Source organism: Phaethon lepturus, unplaced genomic scaffold, assembly GCF_000687285.1.
Source record: "Phaethon lepturus isolate BGI_N335 unplaced genomic scaffold, ASM68728v1 scaffold12693, whole genome shotgun sequence".
Lineage (NCBI taxonomy): Eukaryota > Metazoa > Chordata > Aves > Phaethontiformes > Phaethontidae > Phaethon > Phaethon lepturus.
In genome coordinates, this window is record NW_010528417.1 from 12,401 (window position 1) to 29,947 (window position 17,547).

The 17,547-nt window shown below is 35.4% G+C and overlaps 1 protein-coding gene across 1 annotated transcript; it reads right to left on the reverse strand.

Moving 5' to 3' along the window:
• Positions 1-290: 290 nt before the first annotated feature.
• Positions 291-17,197, reverse strand: RPS6KA5 (ribosomal protein S6 kinase, 90kDa, polypeptide 5). Its single transcript, XM_010283673.1, has 10 exons — positions 17,046-17,197; positions 15,441-15,602; positions 14,077-14,202; positions 13,219-13,352; positions 9,953-10,046; positions 8,836-9,006; positions 5,274-5,465; positions 4,508-4,667; positions 3,295-3,458; positions 291-2,311 (listed from the first exon to the last, which is right to left on the reverse strand). The coding sequence occupies exons 1-10, from the start codon at positions 17,157-17,159 to the stop codon at positions 2,072-2,074; spliced, it is 1,557 nt and encodes a 518-aa protein (XP_010281975.1). The 5' UTR covers positions 17,160-17,197; the 3' UTR covers positions 291-2,071.
• Positions 17,198-17,547: the final 350 nt, after the last annotated feature.

Genomic DNA, 17,547 nt, shown 5'->3' on the forward strand with positions numbered 1-17,547 from the left:
TACTTCTACATAAACAGTGCAAATCTCAATATTCACATCAACCTGAAATTAATGCTGCAATTACTGTTGACATTCACATCAAGAAAGTAGTAAACTATTTCACATGAGCAATTCCAAAACCTCAGAATGCCATTATTAATATTAAAGAAACACAGAACAAACATGTTGGGCTTCAAAGCCTTGTTTTGATACACACAATCCCTGTAAACATGGATGTATTGTATTTGTCAATACTGATATCTGATATAATTCTATAAATAAAACCGCTGATATAAACAATTCCTATAACCTTTTTTGCATAGGATTTGGATTAAGGTTACTTTAAGATAGAGCAAGCTGTTAACAAAATCCCCCAGTCAATTAGTCTTCCATCACAGAAATTTAGGCATATGATTAACTTTACACAAGGAGACTCTCTGACTTCAGTGGAAACTTACACTTGTAAGCATTTGCTAAACTGGAGTCATCTTTAGCACTTAAGTTACCCCTAGTCATTGAGAATATGAGCAATAAAAGAGCTCTCCATAAATTTATAAAATATGCTGATTTAAAAGTTTATGCTGATGTTTCTGTAAGTCACATTTATGATTCCAAACAGTTATGTACATACTATACTATCACAGTAGGAAATACTTCACTGTAGAACACCACAGTGAACAAGTTGTGAAGCACAGTGTTCAATATAATTTCCCTTTAGTATTCCCAGTGCATAAGTTGTTAACATCTACACTACACAAGGTGCCCAGGTCTAGTATTTGTTATATACAATGTAAAAGCAAGATAGAAAGAGCTCTGCAGCTTAAAGTAAGGAATGAAAACAGCGGATAATATACAGGGATTCACTCCTGCACAGGACAGAATTCTCCTTCACAATGACCACAACCACCAAATAAGGTGGATTCCAGGTCATTCAACCCAGTAAAACAGTGCTCAGCACCTTGTAAGAAGAGAGATTGGAGTACACTTTATAATAAAACATCTCCTTTTGATGTTATAAAGTGCAAAAAAGAAAACATATATTCTAGTATTTTACAGTCACTATTAAACAGCCGTATTTGCACAACACAAAATTCAAATAGCTTGGTATACAATTTGTATGGACCCTATAATAACAAATGTTGAAGCTGGAGTTTTTGCACCTTTAAAAAACACTTAGTATTTTAAAGTTATTGTGTAAATATAAAACGAAAATATAAATTATAATTCATTCTTGAAATAGATATTTTAACATGTGACCATTTTCCAAAGCATTCAATATGAAATTTAAATTTCTCTTATAGCATTACATTTCAGAATCTGTAAAACATTTTAAAAGTTTGTAACTTCAAAAAGTAGAAATTAAAATTATTGTATCACAGTACTAGACACCTCACCTTATCAGACTTTTTTTAACCTAGGTGTGTTTTTAAAAATTAAATAAATTAAAAAAAAAAAGCTAAGACTTCTATTCCCAGTTGTTTAGAACAAGATATATGGAGTTACTTTTAAAAACAACGTAAGAGTTCCATAACGCCTCATTTTGCTCTTAAATTTCAAATAAACGGGATAGAATGTAACCACAAATTTAAAAGGCCTTAAAATTACTATACTGCTTTGATGCATTGTACCAATGATTCCTTACATGCATGAAAGATCAAATTCTATGACATTCTTCACAGAGCTGGGTAAAAGCAGAAGATCCAAGTGTTACAGAGCTTTCCTTTCATTGAACAGTGGGGAAGAAACTGCGAGGAAGATTCTGACACTGAGGAATAGTCTTCCTCCAAGCTGTACCATGAGCAGCACAGCTCCTTACCTTGAGCTTGACTGCACACTAGTAATTTAGCCCTAAGAGAATAAAATGTTGGTTGTATAATAGTATATTATACCATAACCAGTGATACCAAACTTAATGCTAAAAAGAAATGTATTGATATACAAAGCTAAAAAGTTATGACTGAAATACATTTTTAAAGCGACAGACATATTCCTGTAGCCTGTAAGCCACAGGGAGGGACGGTGGGAGAAGACAATATAGGTACTACCAAGTCTATAATCACTTAAATCTTCAAGATAAGATATTCTCTGCTTTTCAGTCAGAGAACTGGAAGATGGTTTCTGGGTTATTGCTGTCTGTAGGGTTTGTTGACTGCAGTGTCTTTGTAGGTGTAGTTTTACCATGAGAATGGGAGGAAGAAGAATGTGAACTTTCACTGGAGCTGCTACGTGTCTCTGTGCTTGTACTTGTTTTTTTCATTTTCCTTCTCTTTGCAAGAGGTGCCTTGTCAACGTTCTGGAGACAAAATCCTTCCCTTTTGTACTTGTTAAAGGCCTGTTTAAAAATAAAAAGGTAATGCTAAGCTTTTTCAAGAGGTCTAAGACATTCTATGGCTCGTAATTGATTGTGAATGTTCTATGGTAAGTCATAAGATAAATTGTAGTATCTTGACAGATCCACTAATTCTTACTATAGCTGTAACAATAACTTTACTAGCCTTTACATGTATTTAAAAGCCAATACATAACATTATTAATTGGCATCTTTCCCACCTTGTTCTTTTTAATTTAGAAGTATGTTTTATTAAGCCTTAAACCTATTTAAGACTACATTTTCAGAAACCACACTTAGTTAAATTACAGTTTTTCTTCCAGCCCATATTACGCTGCATTATTGGGACCTCTCCAAGTAACAATTCCTTTATTTTTCTCTTCTTGGTAATAAGAGAATACAAATATTTCAACATAAATCTGCTCAATTTCTGTTTACTCTCTGTGGAAGAAATCATGAGAATGAACACTATGGTTGTATAATACAGTTGCAGTTCAAATGTTTTTAGTAAATATAAAGTGGTAGACAAGCAAGTCCATTAAAAAAGTATCTATGATATTAAAAACATGAACTAGATATGTTCCAGGAATTTTACCTTGCTTTTGTAGCCATAAGGACAAAAAAATCACACAGTTACTTATATTAAATAGAAAGTTTCTTCTTTTTTTTTTTTTTAAATAAAGTTTGAAGACCTTTTAATAGATTTCTCTAAGAAACAGAATATTTATAATAGCCATTTCATGAACAGTTGTCCCTCGGTCCCCCAAGCCCCATTAGTATGAGCGTCTTCAAGAAATTAATTCTTGTCTCATCATTCATGTTTTCACTGTACTCACTTGAAGATGTTAGGTATGCTTATAGCTGCAATTTTTTCCTCCAATCACGGAGTTATAAGGACAAACATATATTTTTAATTAAGAGAAAACATACAAAAATATAGATTAACACATTACAAAATTTAGGACATAAGATTTCTTAGAACTTACATGAAAAGTGGCTTTGACGTATGTATGCACCGCAGCTCCTGAAGAACCTAAGTTATCAGGAGTCATTAGAGGATTGGATGACAGCTGGCTGCCATCCTGAAGCCATTCGTTGTATCTCAGGCTGGACATTTTAATTCTTTTGTTTGGATCCACTGTTAGAAGTCCTAATAGAAACATATCACATTCTCTTAAACTGTGAGCTATTTCCATTCTTTTACTAGAAAACGCAATTATTTTTTAAGAAAATCTCATACATTGCTTTGATAACTAATGACAACATTTATCCCAGGCATAACAATATTTATCCTAGATAAGGCTCACACAATGTCATACTATCATCCTCTCCAGAAAAATCATTAAATGCAAGAAGTTGCTGTTTAACTGTCTGATAACTCATATCTCTTTTCACAGGAACTCAGAATTACCAAATGATTCCTTCACTTAAAACCCGACTAGGATGAAGTTCAGGAGAGTAAGCCTCAGATTCTCTGCATGATCCACTGAAAATCTGGAGATGCCTACATTTTTGGCAGAAAAATTCCTCAGAAGCCTGCTTCTACAAAAATTCAGAACTCCATCTCAGTAGAATGAAGATTGGTATCTACCTCATGCTGAAAACACAATGAGATGCTCAAAAGCTTAAGGGAAATCATACTATGGCAAATGTGAATGAAGCAGCTCAGAAATACAGAAGTCTTGGTACACATTCCAAAACAATCCAAGGAGAAGAATTATAGCAATATATTTATTTTCTGCAAAAGCTCAGCTTACAACATTTATCTCATAACCTGGTGTTTTTACAAAAGCAAAACTAATGTAAAAGAAAAACTCTGCTTTATAATATGTTTTAAAAGAGTGACTTCACTTTTTCTGAAGCATTTCAGTTACTTCTAACCCCGCTACCCTTCCATCAGCATCTCACTGCATTAGAAAGCTTTCTGCTAGGCATGCAAGCAATTTGTAATGCCATTCTAATGTGTCCACTTTCACCCACAACTTGTATTAGGGGTCAATACATAGCTCAAGCTGTGGATACTACTCTGTCAGGTTAGGCACTCTGACGCTGATCACAGCATCCAGATACTGGATAGTTCTCTAAATTTTATCTTTTGAGATAAAAATATAAGGTACATGAAATATTTGTGAATACATACCTTGAATTAACTCTTTAGCCAAAAATATAAAGGTACATGAAATATTTGTGAATACATACCTTGAATTAACTCTTTAGCCTCTTCAGAAACATTTTTCCAAGCTTCTCCTTCAAAGGAAAATTCTCCCTTTTTTATTTTCTTCATAATTTCCAATGCACTGGTACATGTTAAACTTTTGTCTTGAGACTGAAATGGTACCTGTCCCGACAGCATTGTATACTGTCATCAAAACAAAAGCAGTATTAACAAACCCAGAATATTTATTGACAATGCTATTACTAAATAGGGAGTGTTGTTTGCATCATCAGTGTTATACAACAAAACTCTGACTAGCATTAACTTCAAGGTTATAGAAAATTTAAAATATGCAAGACTCTCTCTGGAGTCCTTCTTAGGAAAAACTTTAATAAGTTTCAGGAAACTATAAACAAAACACAATGGTATTTCTATCCAGTTTATAGCTATTGAAATTAATTATCTGTAAACCAGAATCCAGGCTGATTCCTTCTCCAAATTGAAACTGTAGGAAGATTATATGGATGCCTGTAAAATCTCCTAACAAAAATATCTCTTTTTAAGAACTAGACAGTATCAAGTATTTTTTCCATTCCCAGAAATGCTGAATTTAATTTACTGTTCAGAAAAAAAAAATCTCCACCCCTGCAAAACATCTTTGGAACCTATTATTTGTGCAGTGGTATTTTAACTTCATTTGAATTCAGCATCTTCCCAATTAGAGTCTGAAATTGCATGAAATCCTTTGCATTTTAACAAAAAGTAAATACATACAACAAAAAGGTACAATTAAAAACCTCTATCACTCACCAAAATGACCCCCAAACTCCACAGATCACAAGATTCATCATAACCATTGTGATTCAAGAGCTCTGGGGCAGCATAATGAAGAGTAAAGCATGGAGTCTTAAGAGGCTGATTATCAGGTGGTTTTAAACGAGCAAAGCCAAAATCAATTATTTTTATTTCTGAATTATCAGTTTCATCTGTAAACAATAAATTCTGAAAAACAAAGACAAAATCAATACCAGCACTGGTTAGAAAACTGGTTAGAATACTTAATAGCTACTTTTTCCCCAACATTGATTACTACAGAAAACCTCCCATTACCTAGAGAAAAGGGGAATGGGGGGGGGGGCGGGGAAGGGGAAGGGGCACAGCGGCCAGGGAAAAAAGGAAAAGCAGAAATACCAGTACTCTAGGATGTAAGAAAATGTGATGTGCTTATGTGCCTCCTGTGTATCTGCAAGTCAGGCTAGTTCTGTCTGAGACTATTAATACAAATGGGTATTTAGCAGAGAACAGTAGGGAAAATAATCTGGGGAACACTGACAAGAAAAAAACCAGAGACATCAACATAAATGGAGAATTGCCTTCTTCCTCAGACAAAAGAACAGCTTTCTTGTGTGTGGAACTCTTATTGCATGTCTTGTCTTGTGACTGAATACTCTTTGGTCCTCAAGTGGTAACACGCTGAAGCCATATTGCCATGAGCACAGGAATGCAGAAGAATAATTTGAAAGCAAGGATGGTGGAATAGAAAGTGCACCAATAGGTCGGTAGTTGTACTGACTGCTGTCTGGCATGGATCTCGAAGTCAGTATAGACGTGCTTTCCAGAAGAGACCTGGGACCAACGGCATTCAAGCACTGAAGGCCACAGAGCAGTCCAGCAGGCCTATTACTTACACCAAGGCAAAGAAGCTTTGATACAGTAGTCCCTGAGAATTCCAACTTTACAGAATGGAATGTGGCATCTCGGACTTAAAGACAGACAAGTTGTTATCAGTTCAGAGGAAGATTTAAAGGCAACCTGTTGTTCTCTTCCCTGAGTATTTACATTTGTCAAGAAAGATACAAGAGTGAAGCTAAGTCTTAGGAGAACTGGCTAAGGACAAGATGAATTATAAACGATTTCTACTCCGCCCTTGAACTTCTGGGAGAAGAGAGAACAGCACAATTTTGCTGTTGCCCCTGTTTAACCTATGCAATTCTAGAAAAAGCCTCAATATTAGAAATCCTATAGCCCCATGTAATTTTGTATTACAAAGGTGAATGACTCAACACAAAATAATTAATTTCAAACTCACTAAGAAGGGGAAAAAACAATAAAGAGAACTTGAGAGCATTCATTAAGGATAAAAGAGAATAGCTGCTACAAAATAGTATTTTTGCATTCTGTACTGCTTTTATAGCTTAATGCACAATCAGAAAAGTCAGGTTTTCAATTAAAATGTTGCACAAAATTGATCTGAATGAAGCCTATTTCACAAAGTTATTAATTCAATGAGGGTGATTAATACAATAATCTTTTTTTCTATGGTGATGTTATATAGCCAATAAGTAAATGAAGAACTGCAGTAACATTGGTTTAAAGAGAGATCTCCTTTTGTTAGGAGGAAAACAAAATTGGTTATGTAGAGAAAGAAAGGTATAGTCCAAATGTCCTAAGTTGGGTTCAGACTGTTTTGTTGATTAGGTGAACAAAGTGTGTTTCACAAAAACCTACACTTAAAGCTCTATTCCACATATATTTTAAGGATATATGAACAACATTATCTCTGTCTTGGTATGTTTTTTTCTAGTATCTTTAGAACCCAGTTTACAGATTAATGATCACTTCCCTTCCCAGAAATAGTCCTCAAATCCTCTACTAAGAGACTCGAAATGGTCACATATGCTACCCAAATTCTTTATTTCTGTGAATCTGTCCACGATTTTTCCTCTATCTTGCAGAGCAATAGACACAATCTAATTACTATTGCTTAAACAAAAGAGTCTTCCAGTCCATGCAATTAAAAAAAACCTTATCCTTAGTGACATGTAACCAGACACATTTTTTAAAATACGCTTATCAGTATCACAGTAGATGTCAAAGTTGAACAAACAAATCTGACTGGAATTGTTAGAAAAGCAACAAAATTTCCTATATATCTTTTTACAGAAAGGTGGACTAACCACATCTATATTGGGAAGCCTGCATATCCCATATTAAGTTCATGTCTGAACCTAAAATAGTAACTTTCAAAACAACAAGCAGGAAGGAGACAGGCTGGTTAAGTCCAACTTTGTGGAGGCAATGCATTCTGCAAGCTGTTTGCTAACCCTTCATTACTTGGACTTCCCAGACTTCTGTTCTTGTACATCATGCAGAATTGAAGACTGCCTAATTTACCATGCAGCTGAAGTTCTGCTTTAAAGAATCTGGCCTTTATATTCAAGATGGTAATATAACTGAAATGATGAGAATAGGAAGAGAGAAAAGATTTCTGGGTTTCATCCTTTTAATAGTAAATTGTTTCAAAAGCTGTTTTCTTTCCTTGATGATATCAGCAGAGAAACTTTTTCCAAGTCCTATTTTCAACTGACACATTAGAATTTCACAATAGTCCTTCTTTATTTAATTGGGTTTTTTAGTACAGAGTTTGGACTGATTTTCAAATTCAGTTTAATACCAACACCTAGCAGACTTCTTTACCTGTTGAATTGGAACTACTATAAAAGAAGCAAGTTTTTAATATATCAGAAGGTATGTTACAAAAGGATGAAACATTGATAGGAATGGTGGATCATTTTAAACTCCACATACAAAAGGAGTAGCTCTTTCCTGAGGTACGATGACTGTAATCACCAATACAATATAACATCCTTATTGGATGAACAAACATCAATTTACACTATTTTTAGGCTAAAGAAAACTAACACATATCCAAGCCCATTGCTGGCAAAGAAAAAGGAGAAATATTGGCTCCAGGAAGCAGAACGAAGCCAGTGGTCAACCTTACCATGGTAAACAATTGTCTGGAAGGCAAGATGTTGCTCCACAATAAAAATACCGGAACAATTAATTACTGAAAAATATATATTAAATAATCGTTTCCTTAGAGAAACTGCTAAACTCACTGAGCTCAAATCACACATCTTTATTAGCTGGCTGCATTAGTTTGTGGTTCATTTTGTCTTTAATTGGGACAGAAGACAGTGCAAGGGTGTTGCAGTTACCTCCAAAAGAAGCCCTACCGAGGGAATTAAGATCAAACAAAAGGTGGAAGTGTACAGGCAAAGTACCCAAGCGACCTAGCTCTGCTTGTGAACTGTTTCATAGAACAAATACATACTTACTACTAGTAAAACTGTGCCCAAATAGGCAAAGATTGTTTTTGAATGAGCGTAAATTGCTTACAAAAATCAAAAGTGTTTCCTAACAGTTACTTTTACCTATGAACAGAAAAATATCTACAGAATTTGCTAAGTAAATGTGGTAATATTTTATTAGAAATACAGAAGTAGAAAAAGCTGGAGCAACAGAAATAAGTCACATTCCAGGTATGTAATAACTTAATGTCTAAACATACACAAGCAAGTCACTATACCTCAGGTTTCAGATCTCTATGGACTACTCCTACATCGTGCATATGGCTCACTGCCGAAACAAGTCTGCGCATAATGTGACTGGCTTCAGTCTCACTGAAATGTTTCTTTTTCTGAATACGTTCAAGCAATTCTCCTCCCTTCAGTAATTCCATGACTAGAAATGTGTGAAGCTGAAATAATAAAGAAAAATATGGAATGTTAGAAATGTAACATTACAAATCAACATTCATTCATGAGCTAGGTGCTAGTCTGATAAAGGCAATAAAAGCAAAAAAAGGCATTCATTAAAGATTACAGTAAGATTTTTCATCCTCTCAACTCATTTAGAAGTACTCCATATGAGCACCTCTGCTGGTCCTTGTATAAACAGCATGATGGGGCTAGACTGGGATATGTGGGAGAAGCAAGAGAGCCCATGTTCCGTTACAAAATCGTAGACTAGAATCACAGAGTAGATTAGAGATTGGAAGGGACCTCTGCAGGACATGCGGTCCAAACCCCCAACTCAAACCAGGGCCAACCTCCCAGTTAGATCAAATTATGGCTTATTACATGCTGTGGAGCTTGCATTACACTAAGGAAAAAGACAATTAACATCTCTAAATAAATTCTAAACTGATGTCAATATATTTTCAGATGGAGGCTCTACTTTCACATTCAGCAATTTAGCAAGCTATTTGGTTATCTCCATTAAGTTACTAATATGTAAGAAAAAAACACTAGCTATGTAATCTTCATATGCAAGACTTCCAAACTATTTCACAAATACTATTTTAAGATTCATGACAACCCCGAGGGAAGGTGATTAGGTATCTCAGTATCATAGATATGGAAACTGGTCATGAACATACTGTATGATGATTAACAAAGTCGACCGAGGACAAAAGGAGAAATGGAATCCAGGCCTCTAATTCTTCCAAACACTTTTCTGATTTGCTAGAGTAACTGCAAGTTCCCTTGAATGCAGAACTTCTGCTTCATCTTCTATACTGACTAGACAAAAGCGCTAGGAAAATAGCGGCCTCCACAGTAACAGTATGCTTAACTCTTAAAAGTTCTTGAGAAAACACATGGCAGTGTGTTTGGCAAGTGCTGGTTATAGTTTCTTCAAAATACCTGGTCATGATAAACTTCATGTAACTTCACTACGTTTGGGTGTCCTTCGCAGAGTTTCAGAGCTGTTATTTCCCTCTGGGTGTTGGCTTCCATTCTGGAAAAATTAAGCAGTCATTTTGTACCAATTTTACTGAGCAAATTGCACATTCAAAGTGACACTCCTATTTTTTTTAATTGCTTGCAATCCAGATTTTTCAATATTACAACCACTTGAACACAATTAAAAGCATATTCAAAGTAAGCTGAGCAAAACTCCCCATATAACCCTGCAAGATAGGACATCAAAAAAACCACACCCAAATCACGCAATGTTTCTGACACAACTACAACTTGCTACAGCAAAAGCTGAAATGGTATTATAGAATAGTTTCTATCTGAAACAAACCTTTCCCTTAGTCCAGGGCATTTTGACTTCACCTCTGTTCCTACAAATATTTGTTAGTTCATCTTTATCTTGAAGACTTAAATTATTGGTCCAATCTTTTTACATTCTTATAGGAGATAAGCTGTATGGAAACTATGAGCTCCTACTGGGGGGGGGGCGCGGAAAGGAGTACCATCATCTATATATGAGCTGTGTTATACAAACCACCCCCTAAACCAGGCATTGTAAAAATCTGAAATGGAAGAGATAAGAAGAGACTAGCTCCAGAGCAAAAATGATCACAGAAGTTCTATTTCAAGACTGAAATCTATAGCCCAAAAAAAGGAAACGCTGAATATTATAAAAACTATGTGAATGGGAACAGAGCAGAATATTTTCTTTTCCACTTAATACATGTGTTGATTTATTTTGGGCAAATAATGCCTGAAAATTTTTGCCAAAAGTCTCTCCAAGAAAGGCTAATCCTATACTGACTTAGAGAGTAGCCTTATGGATAACACAGAGAGAACCTCTCTCACCACATGCGTTCTTAATTTTTGGTTACCCCAACCCCCTGCAATTAGGACCAGAACCATGATGAGAATTTTGTGCAAGAGAATTCTGTTTTTCTGCAACATCATATAAATCAGCAAGTAAACTAAGCTGTTCCACCTCCATCTCTGCTGATGTTGTTGTTTAAACTGAAAGTGATTTCAGGTCCTTAAGAAATTAAAAAACTGACTCAGATAGTCTTTCCCCTTAAACTACTATCAGGAGAAGATGGACCTAGGAAACAGATGAAGAAGTTCAGTATCATAAACATAAACCTTTGAAATTTGTGCATGGACTTTTCTGACTATTTCCCCTCTATAAATAGTTACCATCTCCGATTTTAAACACACAATACCATGAAAACAAATGGGAAGCTCTAAAACAGTAACTCAAGGAAGTTTACAGGACTCCACTGTTTCATTTGCCCTCAGACACACAGAAAAACCTCAAATTGTTGGATGGAGGCAGGTCCAGCACTACTAACAAAGCAACACCACAGAGGAATTCTTGATCTGAGCTTTCACCTCAGTATCATGAAAAGGTGTGGGATTCACTTTTTTTGGCACCTTTGATAGGTAGGAGTGAAATGCTGTCTGACTTTGAGGCAGTGAAGTTACTAACAAGTAGCTACTTTTCCTTTTAGCAAGAATTACTACTGTGGTCCTCAGAGCAATATTATTTACAGTTTTAACAGTTTCTTAATTCAGGGCACATTTGTGTCCCGTCATTCCGAGTGCTGGTTTAACTGCTACCTCTAAAAACTATACAAACATGTTCCAAGTCTGCTCACAGCCTGCAATCCCAAAAACATCTCTGTATACAGACCACTTCTTACCTTCATTTAGCCTGCTCCACCAAGATGAAGGAGAAAGAGCAAAAGAACCTGTGAGTAATGTCATTTAGGGATGTAATCCCTAAAAGTTTAGTTCTATGGGAAAAGTCAATACTAGTTTGCTCACTGTTATCCAGAAACAAAAAAAATCCATTAGCTTAAGATGAGATGGGACTACTCCTCTGCAGCTCTGCATGCACCACAGAAAAAAAAAATTTGAATGTAGACACAAGGCAGAGATTTCCAGATTAAAATACCCAATTTAGGTGTCTATTGCATACTACTTGTCTAAGGCCTCATTATAATGAGTGAAATTCTAGTTAATGACTTACAGGGTGAATTAGTTCACTGTAAAATGCATACCTAGAGTAGGATTTGGTGGCCTAAGCATAGGAAAGCCTGGAAGACATCAGCCATGACGATATCTACATAAAGGTAGTAGTCGCAAGACTGATGGGAACTGAAGGACAGAGAGGACACCAACAGATGGCACTACGTAGATGCCTATGTTTAACTTACTGAATCCCAATGCTAGTGCCTGGTCATTGAGACTCCACTAATAGGTTTGAGTAGGCCTTCATTAATCATGGCAGACCTAAGAAAACTGACTCAGACAGTATTTATGTGTCTTATTCTTGAACTTATCCTATCCAAAAAGCATGTGATGAAACACTTAAGGTGGACAGTTACTTCTAGAGTCTGGAAAAACAGAGGTACAGCCAAATGTCTTGGAGAAGAGATCACTGTGGACTATCATTCTGATAGCAGAACTTTTACACTTTCCCTTTCCTGCCAGCATTCTACAACACACTAGGGACATATTTACTAATGAATACTGCAAAATGAAGCTAAAAATCCATCCACCCCTCAAGGAATGCCTTATCTTCATTCTTCTCTGTGCAGACACTGCCAGAGGTATCTATTCTGGAAGAGGACCAGATGGTCCCCATGTACAAAGCAAGTCAGCTGCCTCCACTGTGGTGTTCTCTTCAGAACATCCACGAAACAAGATGTAACTTAAACAACTCCATAGTCTAATTCCATTTTTTATATACACATACACACACACACACTCTCTCTCTCAATTAGATCTGAGGCAATCCACATTACAGATCTTTCTTAAAAGCAATTTCCTAGGCAATCAATTGGGCTGCTTAGGAAAGGGAGTTAGCATAAGCCTACATTCAGTTCACTTAGGTCTAAAGACAGGAGGGCCTTATACCCTACTCTGGCTAGGAGCAAAATTAGGGAAATTAGGGTAGAATACAACTAGGAACCAGAAAAGTACTCTTTAGGTTTCTTCTTGTGTCCTCCCCAACAAGAATAACACTTTGTCTCAAAAGACTCTCAGCATCTTTTAAAGGTCATAAGGTTACTATATGGTTTCTGTAGATTCTTCAACTAGGAAATGATTTTAAATGTATTTTTCCACTTCCCAAAATATAGCGAACATTATTCTATTCCATTGGTGACAGTAAGCAAAGAAAATATTTTTATTGTCTTATAGAATATTTATACCTTTTGCTAATTATTTTTACTGCATACTCTTGGCTAGTTTTCTTGTGTAAGCACTTTCGACATATGGAAAAACTTCCTTCTCCCAATGGTTTCTCTTTCAGATCCAGTTCATAATGATGATAAAATGGAGAGTCCTGTTAGGAAACTGTCTGTATTTAGTTCTGCAGAATACTTTTAGTATACACATTCAAAGACAAAGAGTAAATTTTTGTGAGAATTTTCCATCTACATTTAAGATTGTAAAAGAGCTCTCTTTTTGATAAAATATCTTAACTTCTATTTAATAAACTGCATAAACTTTATTCTAACAATCAGAGAGTAAACGTTACGTTACGTTAAACAAACATAATCACTAAATAAATCATTACTACTACAATAGCTTAAGATACAAAATATTCAGACAAACAGGATCAAAGATATACATACATTTATCCACAAAACTACGTGCTCATTTGAAGACATCACAATAGTATGTGTTCTTAGAAGGCTTCACACAACTATACATACTTTTGGGCAAATACATCACAGAAGGAATTCTGATATAATTGAAGTAGCTCCAAAAATATCTACAATGGTTGGCTGAATAAAAACTATCAGGAGTCAAATTACTATTACTACTATATTTTAGTCTTCTGGAAAACTAGACAATTATCTCATTTTTCAGATTAAACTTCAACCACTTCTTAACAGTACCACATGCAAATTATATGGTTGGATCATCTGAGGAGCCATTATGGAGAACAGATAAATGAATGATGACTACTTTGTAATCTGTAGCCTAGCTTGTGATTGCTGCTTTGAAATTTTTATGCAGTTCAAAGTTAACCAAATTAATTCAGCTTTCTATATTATTATTACCTTCATCATAGCACTTCTGGCAATAGTTGTAGTTCCAGGCCGCTCATCCCCCATATAAAACTGAAGAGGATCTACTGTAGCTGCATTGCGTTTAAACAAAATAGAAGGTGCAACGAAAGAATATCCCTATGAAATATAAGACATCAGAAAAGGGCATGGCTTGAAATTGTTGCACACAAAATATCATACTGTGTACAAAACATTAGAAGTTTCAGAAGAATTTTTCAAAGAAACTAGAATTTTCATAACATAATACAGAAACAGTAACTGGTTCATTGATGGGTAGATACTACTCTGTTCAATGTGAACAGATATCCTCCTGGAATTAGTTATATGATTCTCCACAGTTATAGATGAAACAATAATAATACAAAAATTCTGGTAAACAATGATAACAATCTGGCTCAGCTTCAATTGTTTTGCAATAGTGATAAAGGCTCATACTTCAAACCAGCCAGCTTCCCAGATCACCTTTAAGCTAAGGCATGAGATAGTTCTTACGTTGTGATGTAAGCATCAAACCATTTTGAATGGCAAAACTTCATATTAATGATGCACCCAGTTTGAGTATCGTAACAAGAACAGCGGTGACTACCGTTGCAGGATGAAACAGACCATATTATGACACGCATAAATTGCTTGCTACTGTCACTACAAACCTAACAGCTTCCAAAATATGATGCTATATTCCTCTACACTAAGCAGATCAAGAACAGCCAATAAAAAACAACAAACCACAAGAACGGGGAGGAGAGACAGCAATCTGAACGGCTGTTGACCTCCGCAGCTTTGGTACTATGTTCAAGGCTGCACATGGGCTGTTTCTGCCCATTTGACATCCAGACTGTGTAGTCCAAGAAGGAATCATTCTTTAAAAGCATGAAGGACAGCATGGTAAGCAAAGCTTTGCTACTGATCTGTATAGAGTAGTCTAGCAATTAGCGCACTCTAAAAGGACATGGAAGACCTCCTTTCAACTCTGCAGTTAGCTCCTATCTCAACTAGAGCATAATGTGGACATGGGCAAACTACATTGCTGTTGATGAAGCTGGTAGCCCAGGCTGATGGAGTCACAATGACAAGACTCATAAGGTATGAATAATCAATAAAGGACAGATTGCCTTCTGCCCAGCAGGTAGGACATTCAGCTGGGAATGGAGACACATGTAATTTTATGCTTGCAGTAGGACTGTTTCCACCTTTCTCATTTTGCAGTTGCTGAACACACAGCCCTGGGAACTGGGATCGGAAATTACATAATTAATTCCCTACAACATAGAAGACAAGGGAAGAAAGCTAGCTATACCTGTGGAATTGTTCAAGATTTTTTTTTTTTTTTTAGTTAATGTGAATTCTTAAAATACCTGAAATATTCTTTCTGAAGTCTGAGGGGTTGCTGCAGGAGAATATGTCGGATCCATTTCTGTAAACTCTTCTGCAAAATTACTGACATCCAATTCATCTCTGATTACCGGTTTAAATGGAGCTGATACTTTTTTGGCAGCTAAATCATCCCAATTCATATTCTAAACCAGTAACAGGAAAATAATTTTGAATTAAATGAAAATTTACCAGAAACAGATATTGGAAAGAGAGACTTATCTGGAAACAAACAATCCTAAGTCCATTTGCTATTTTCCACAGGCATATGAAAAGCATTTAAATCATGCTGTACTAATTTGCTTAGGTAAATGCAAGAAGTATCATACTTATTTGTAAGTAGATAGAATCCAGTTTTTAAAAGAAGAAAAAAAAAAACAAAACACAAAAAAAACCCAAACCAAAAAATAACCCAAGGAAATTTAACAGTGAGATAAAGCAAGCAATTAGTGTGACAGCTCTTAAATTTCTTCCTCTATTTCAGAGGAAACAACATGTATATTTTTGTAAGCCACAGTGCATGCATGCATGCAGTATCTTCATCTTTTCATTGCTGATTTCTATGCTTAATTACTATCTCAGCTTCCAGAGCCCTGAGAGCATAATGCCTCTGGGTTCTTACTTAAATGCATGGCTAGAAGTAGGAAGCATAGATATGGTAGTTATGAGAAAATAGCCCTACTACTGTAAAGGAGTGGAACTGAAATGAAGTCAAGGTTAGAAAGTGTTGTATGAGGAAAAAAACATACCTAACACCCCCCCCACCCCGCCCCCAGTGAATAAAGGAAGTTTAACTCTACTTTGTCAGACTCTCTTGTAAGAGGAAGGAAATACAGAAGGGATGAGAAGAAGTTTAGAAGTTAAAAAGCCAAGATATTGTCCATGCTGAATGTTATGATAATTAAATCGAAACTATTTATTTGAAAGGTTTAATTTATACTACCAACTTTAAAGAGTTCAAAATTTGTACTAATTAAAAATATACTTCACTTCAGAAGCACTGGAAATACATACTTAGTCTGTTTTCAAAGAAAGGACACAATTTTAACTGCAATAGATGGAACAGTACAGATGATGTACAGAAATCCAATCTTCATCACTGGTTGAAACCAAATGTTAATACACTGAAATCTGAACAGAATTAAAATCTACTAAACAAGACTAAAGAGTTAATTAGGCAAAGGAAAATACAGAAGAGGCATTTATCACTAATGGTGAGTTTTATCAATATAAAAGTTTTACTAATAATTTTAGTGGCAAAACTTTCTTTTAAAAAAACAACACACAACATATAATTTAAGTGTATTCCATTAAACCTTCGGGTTTAAGTAATGTGTCTTTTGGCTGCTTCGAGTAACTGCTAGAAACAGAATATATTAAGAGTCACCCATGCCTTTCTTGTGCCTATGCACAAAATCCATATACATAAGCACTTGGGATATTCTTACTAACTTCAATGCAATTATTCATGCAATTAACATGCTTCTAAGCTATTCTGTTAAAAAACCAACAGAATTTCTTTAGACTTGGATTTCAAAGGCACTAACGTAGAGTAAGTGGTATCTGGGGAGTTTTGTTGTTTGTTTTACCTGGAAAAAGGGATGTTGTTTGATTTCATCAGCATCAGTGGGACCACAACCTAGCCTCTTCTTGGGGTCTTTCATCAAAAGACGCTGAATTATATCCTTAGACAGTGCACTCATTTCTTGTGGATAAGGTGGCTCACTTTTTAATATTCTCCTACAAAACAAACAAAATAACAGTTATTTTGTAATTACATAACATGTTGAGTCTTAAATCAAAGAGTTACCATACTAACGGTAGCATTTAACATTTCACTTAAACTTCTACTGTACCCAAAGACAAGAGGATGACAAATGTGAAACTTTTTTTTTTAATAAAGAAAAGGTTGAGGAAATGCAGACATGAGGATAAATTATGTAACTTAATTCACAAAACAAAAACAATTCTCATTTCATACATACTGAGCTTACTATTACTATTGAAAAGAAATCTTTTAGCTGCAACAGAACGCTCCACAAAAACATCAACTTGATGCCTAACAGCAGACAAAAAAACAAAAGCAATTCA

What these genes read in the sequence shown, in the direction of transcription:
- RPS6KA5 (XM_010283673.1), bottom strand. Translation starts at nt 17,159, where the DNA reads ATGAGTGCACTGTCTAAGGATATAATTCAGCGTCTTTTGATGAAAGAC. An exon ending in GGAGTTTGGGGGTCATTTTG is followed by an intron (nt 4,668 to 5,273) that starts GTGAGTGATAGA and finishes TTTTGATGACAG; the next exon opens with TATACAATGCTGTCGGGACA. An exon ending in GGCTAAAGAGTTAATTCAAG is followed by an intron (nt 3,459 to 4,507) that starts GTATGTATTCAC and finishes TGTTTCTATTAG; the next exon opens with GACTTCTAACAGTGGATCCA.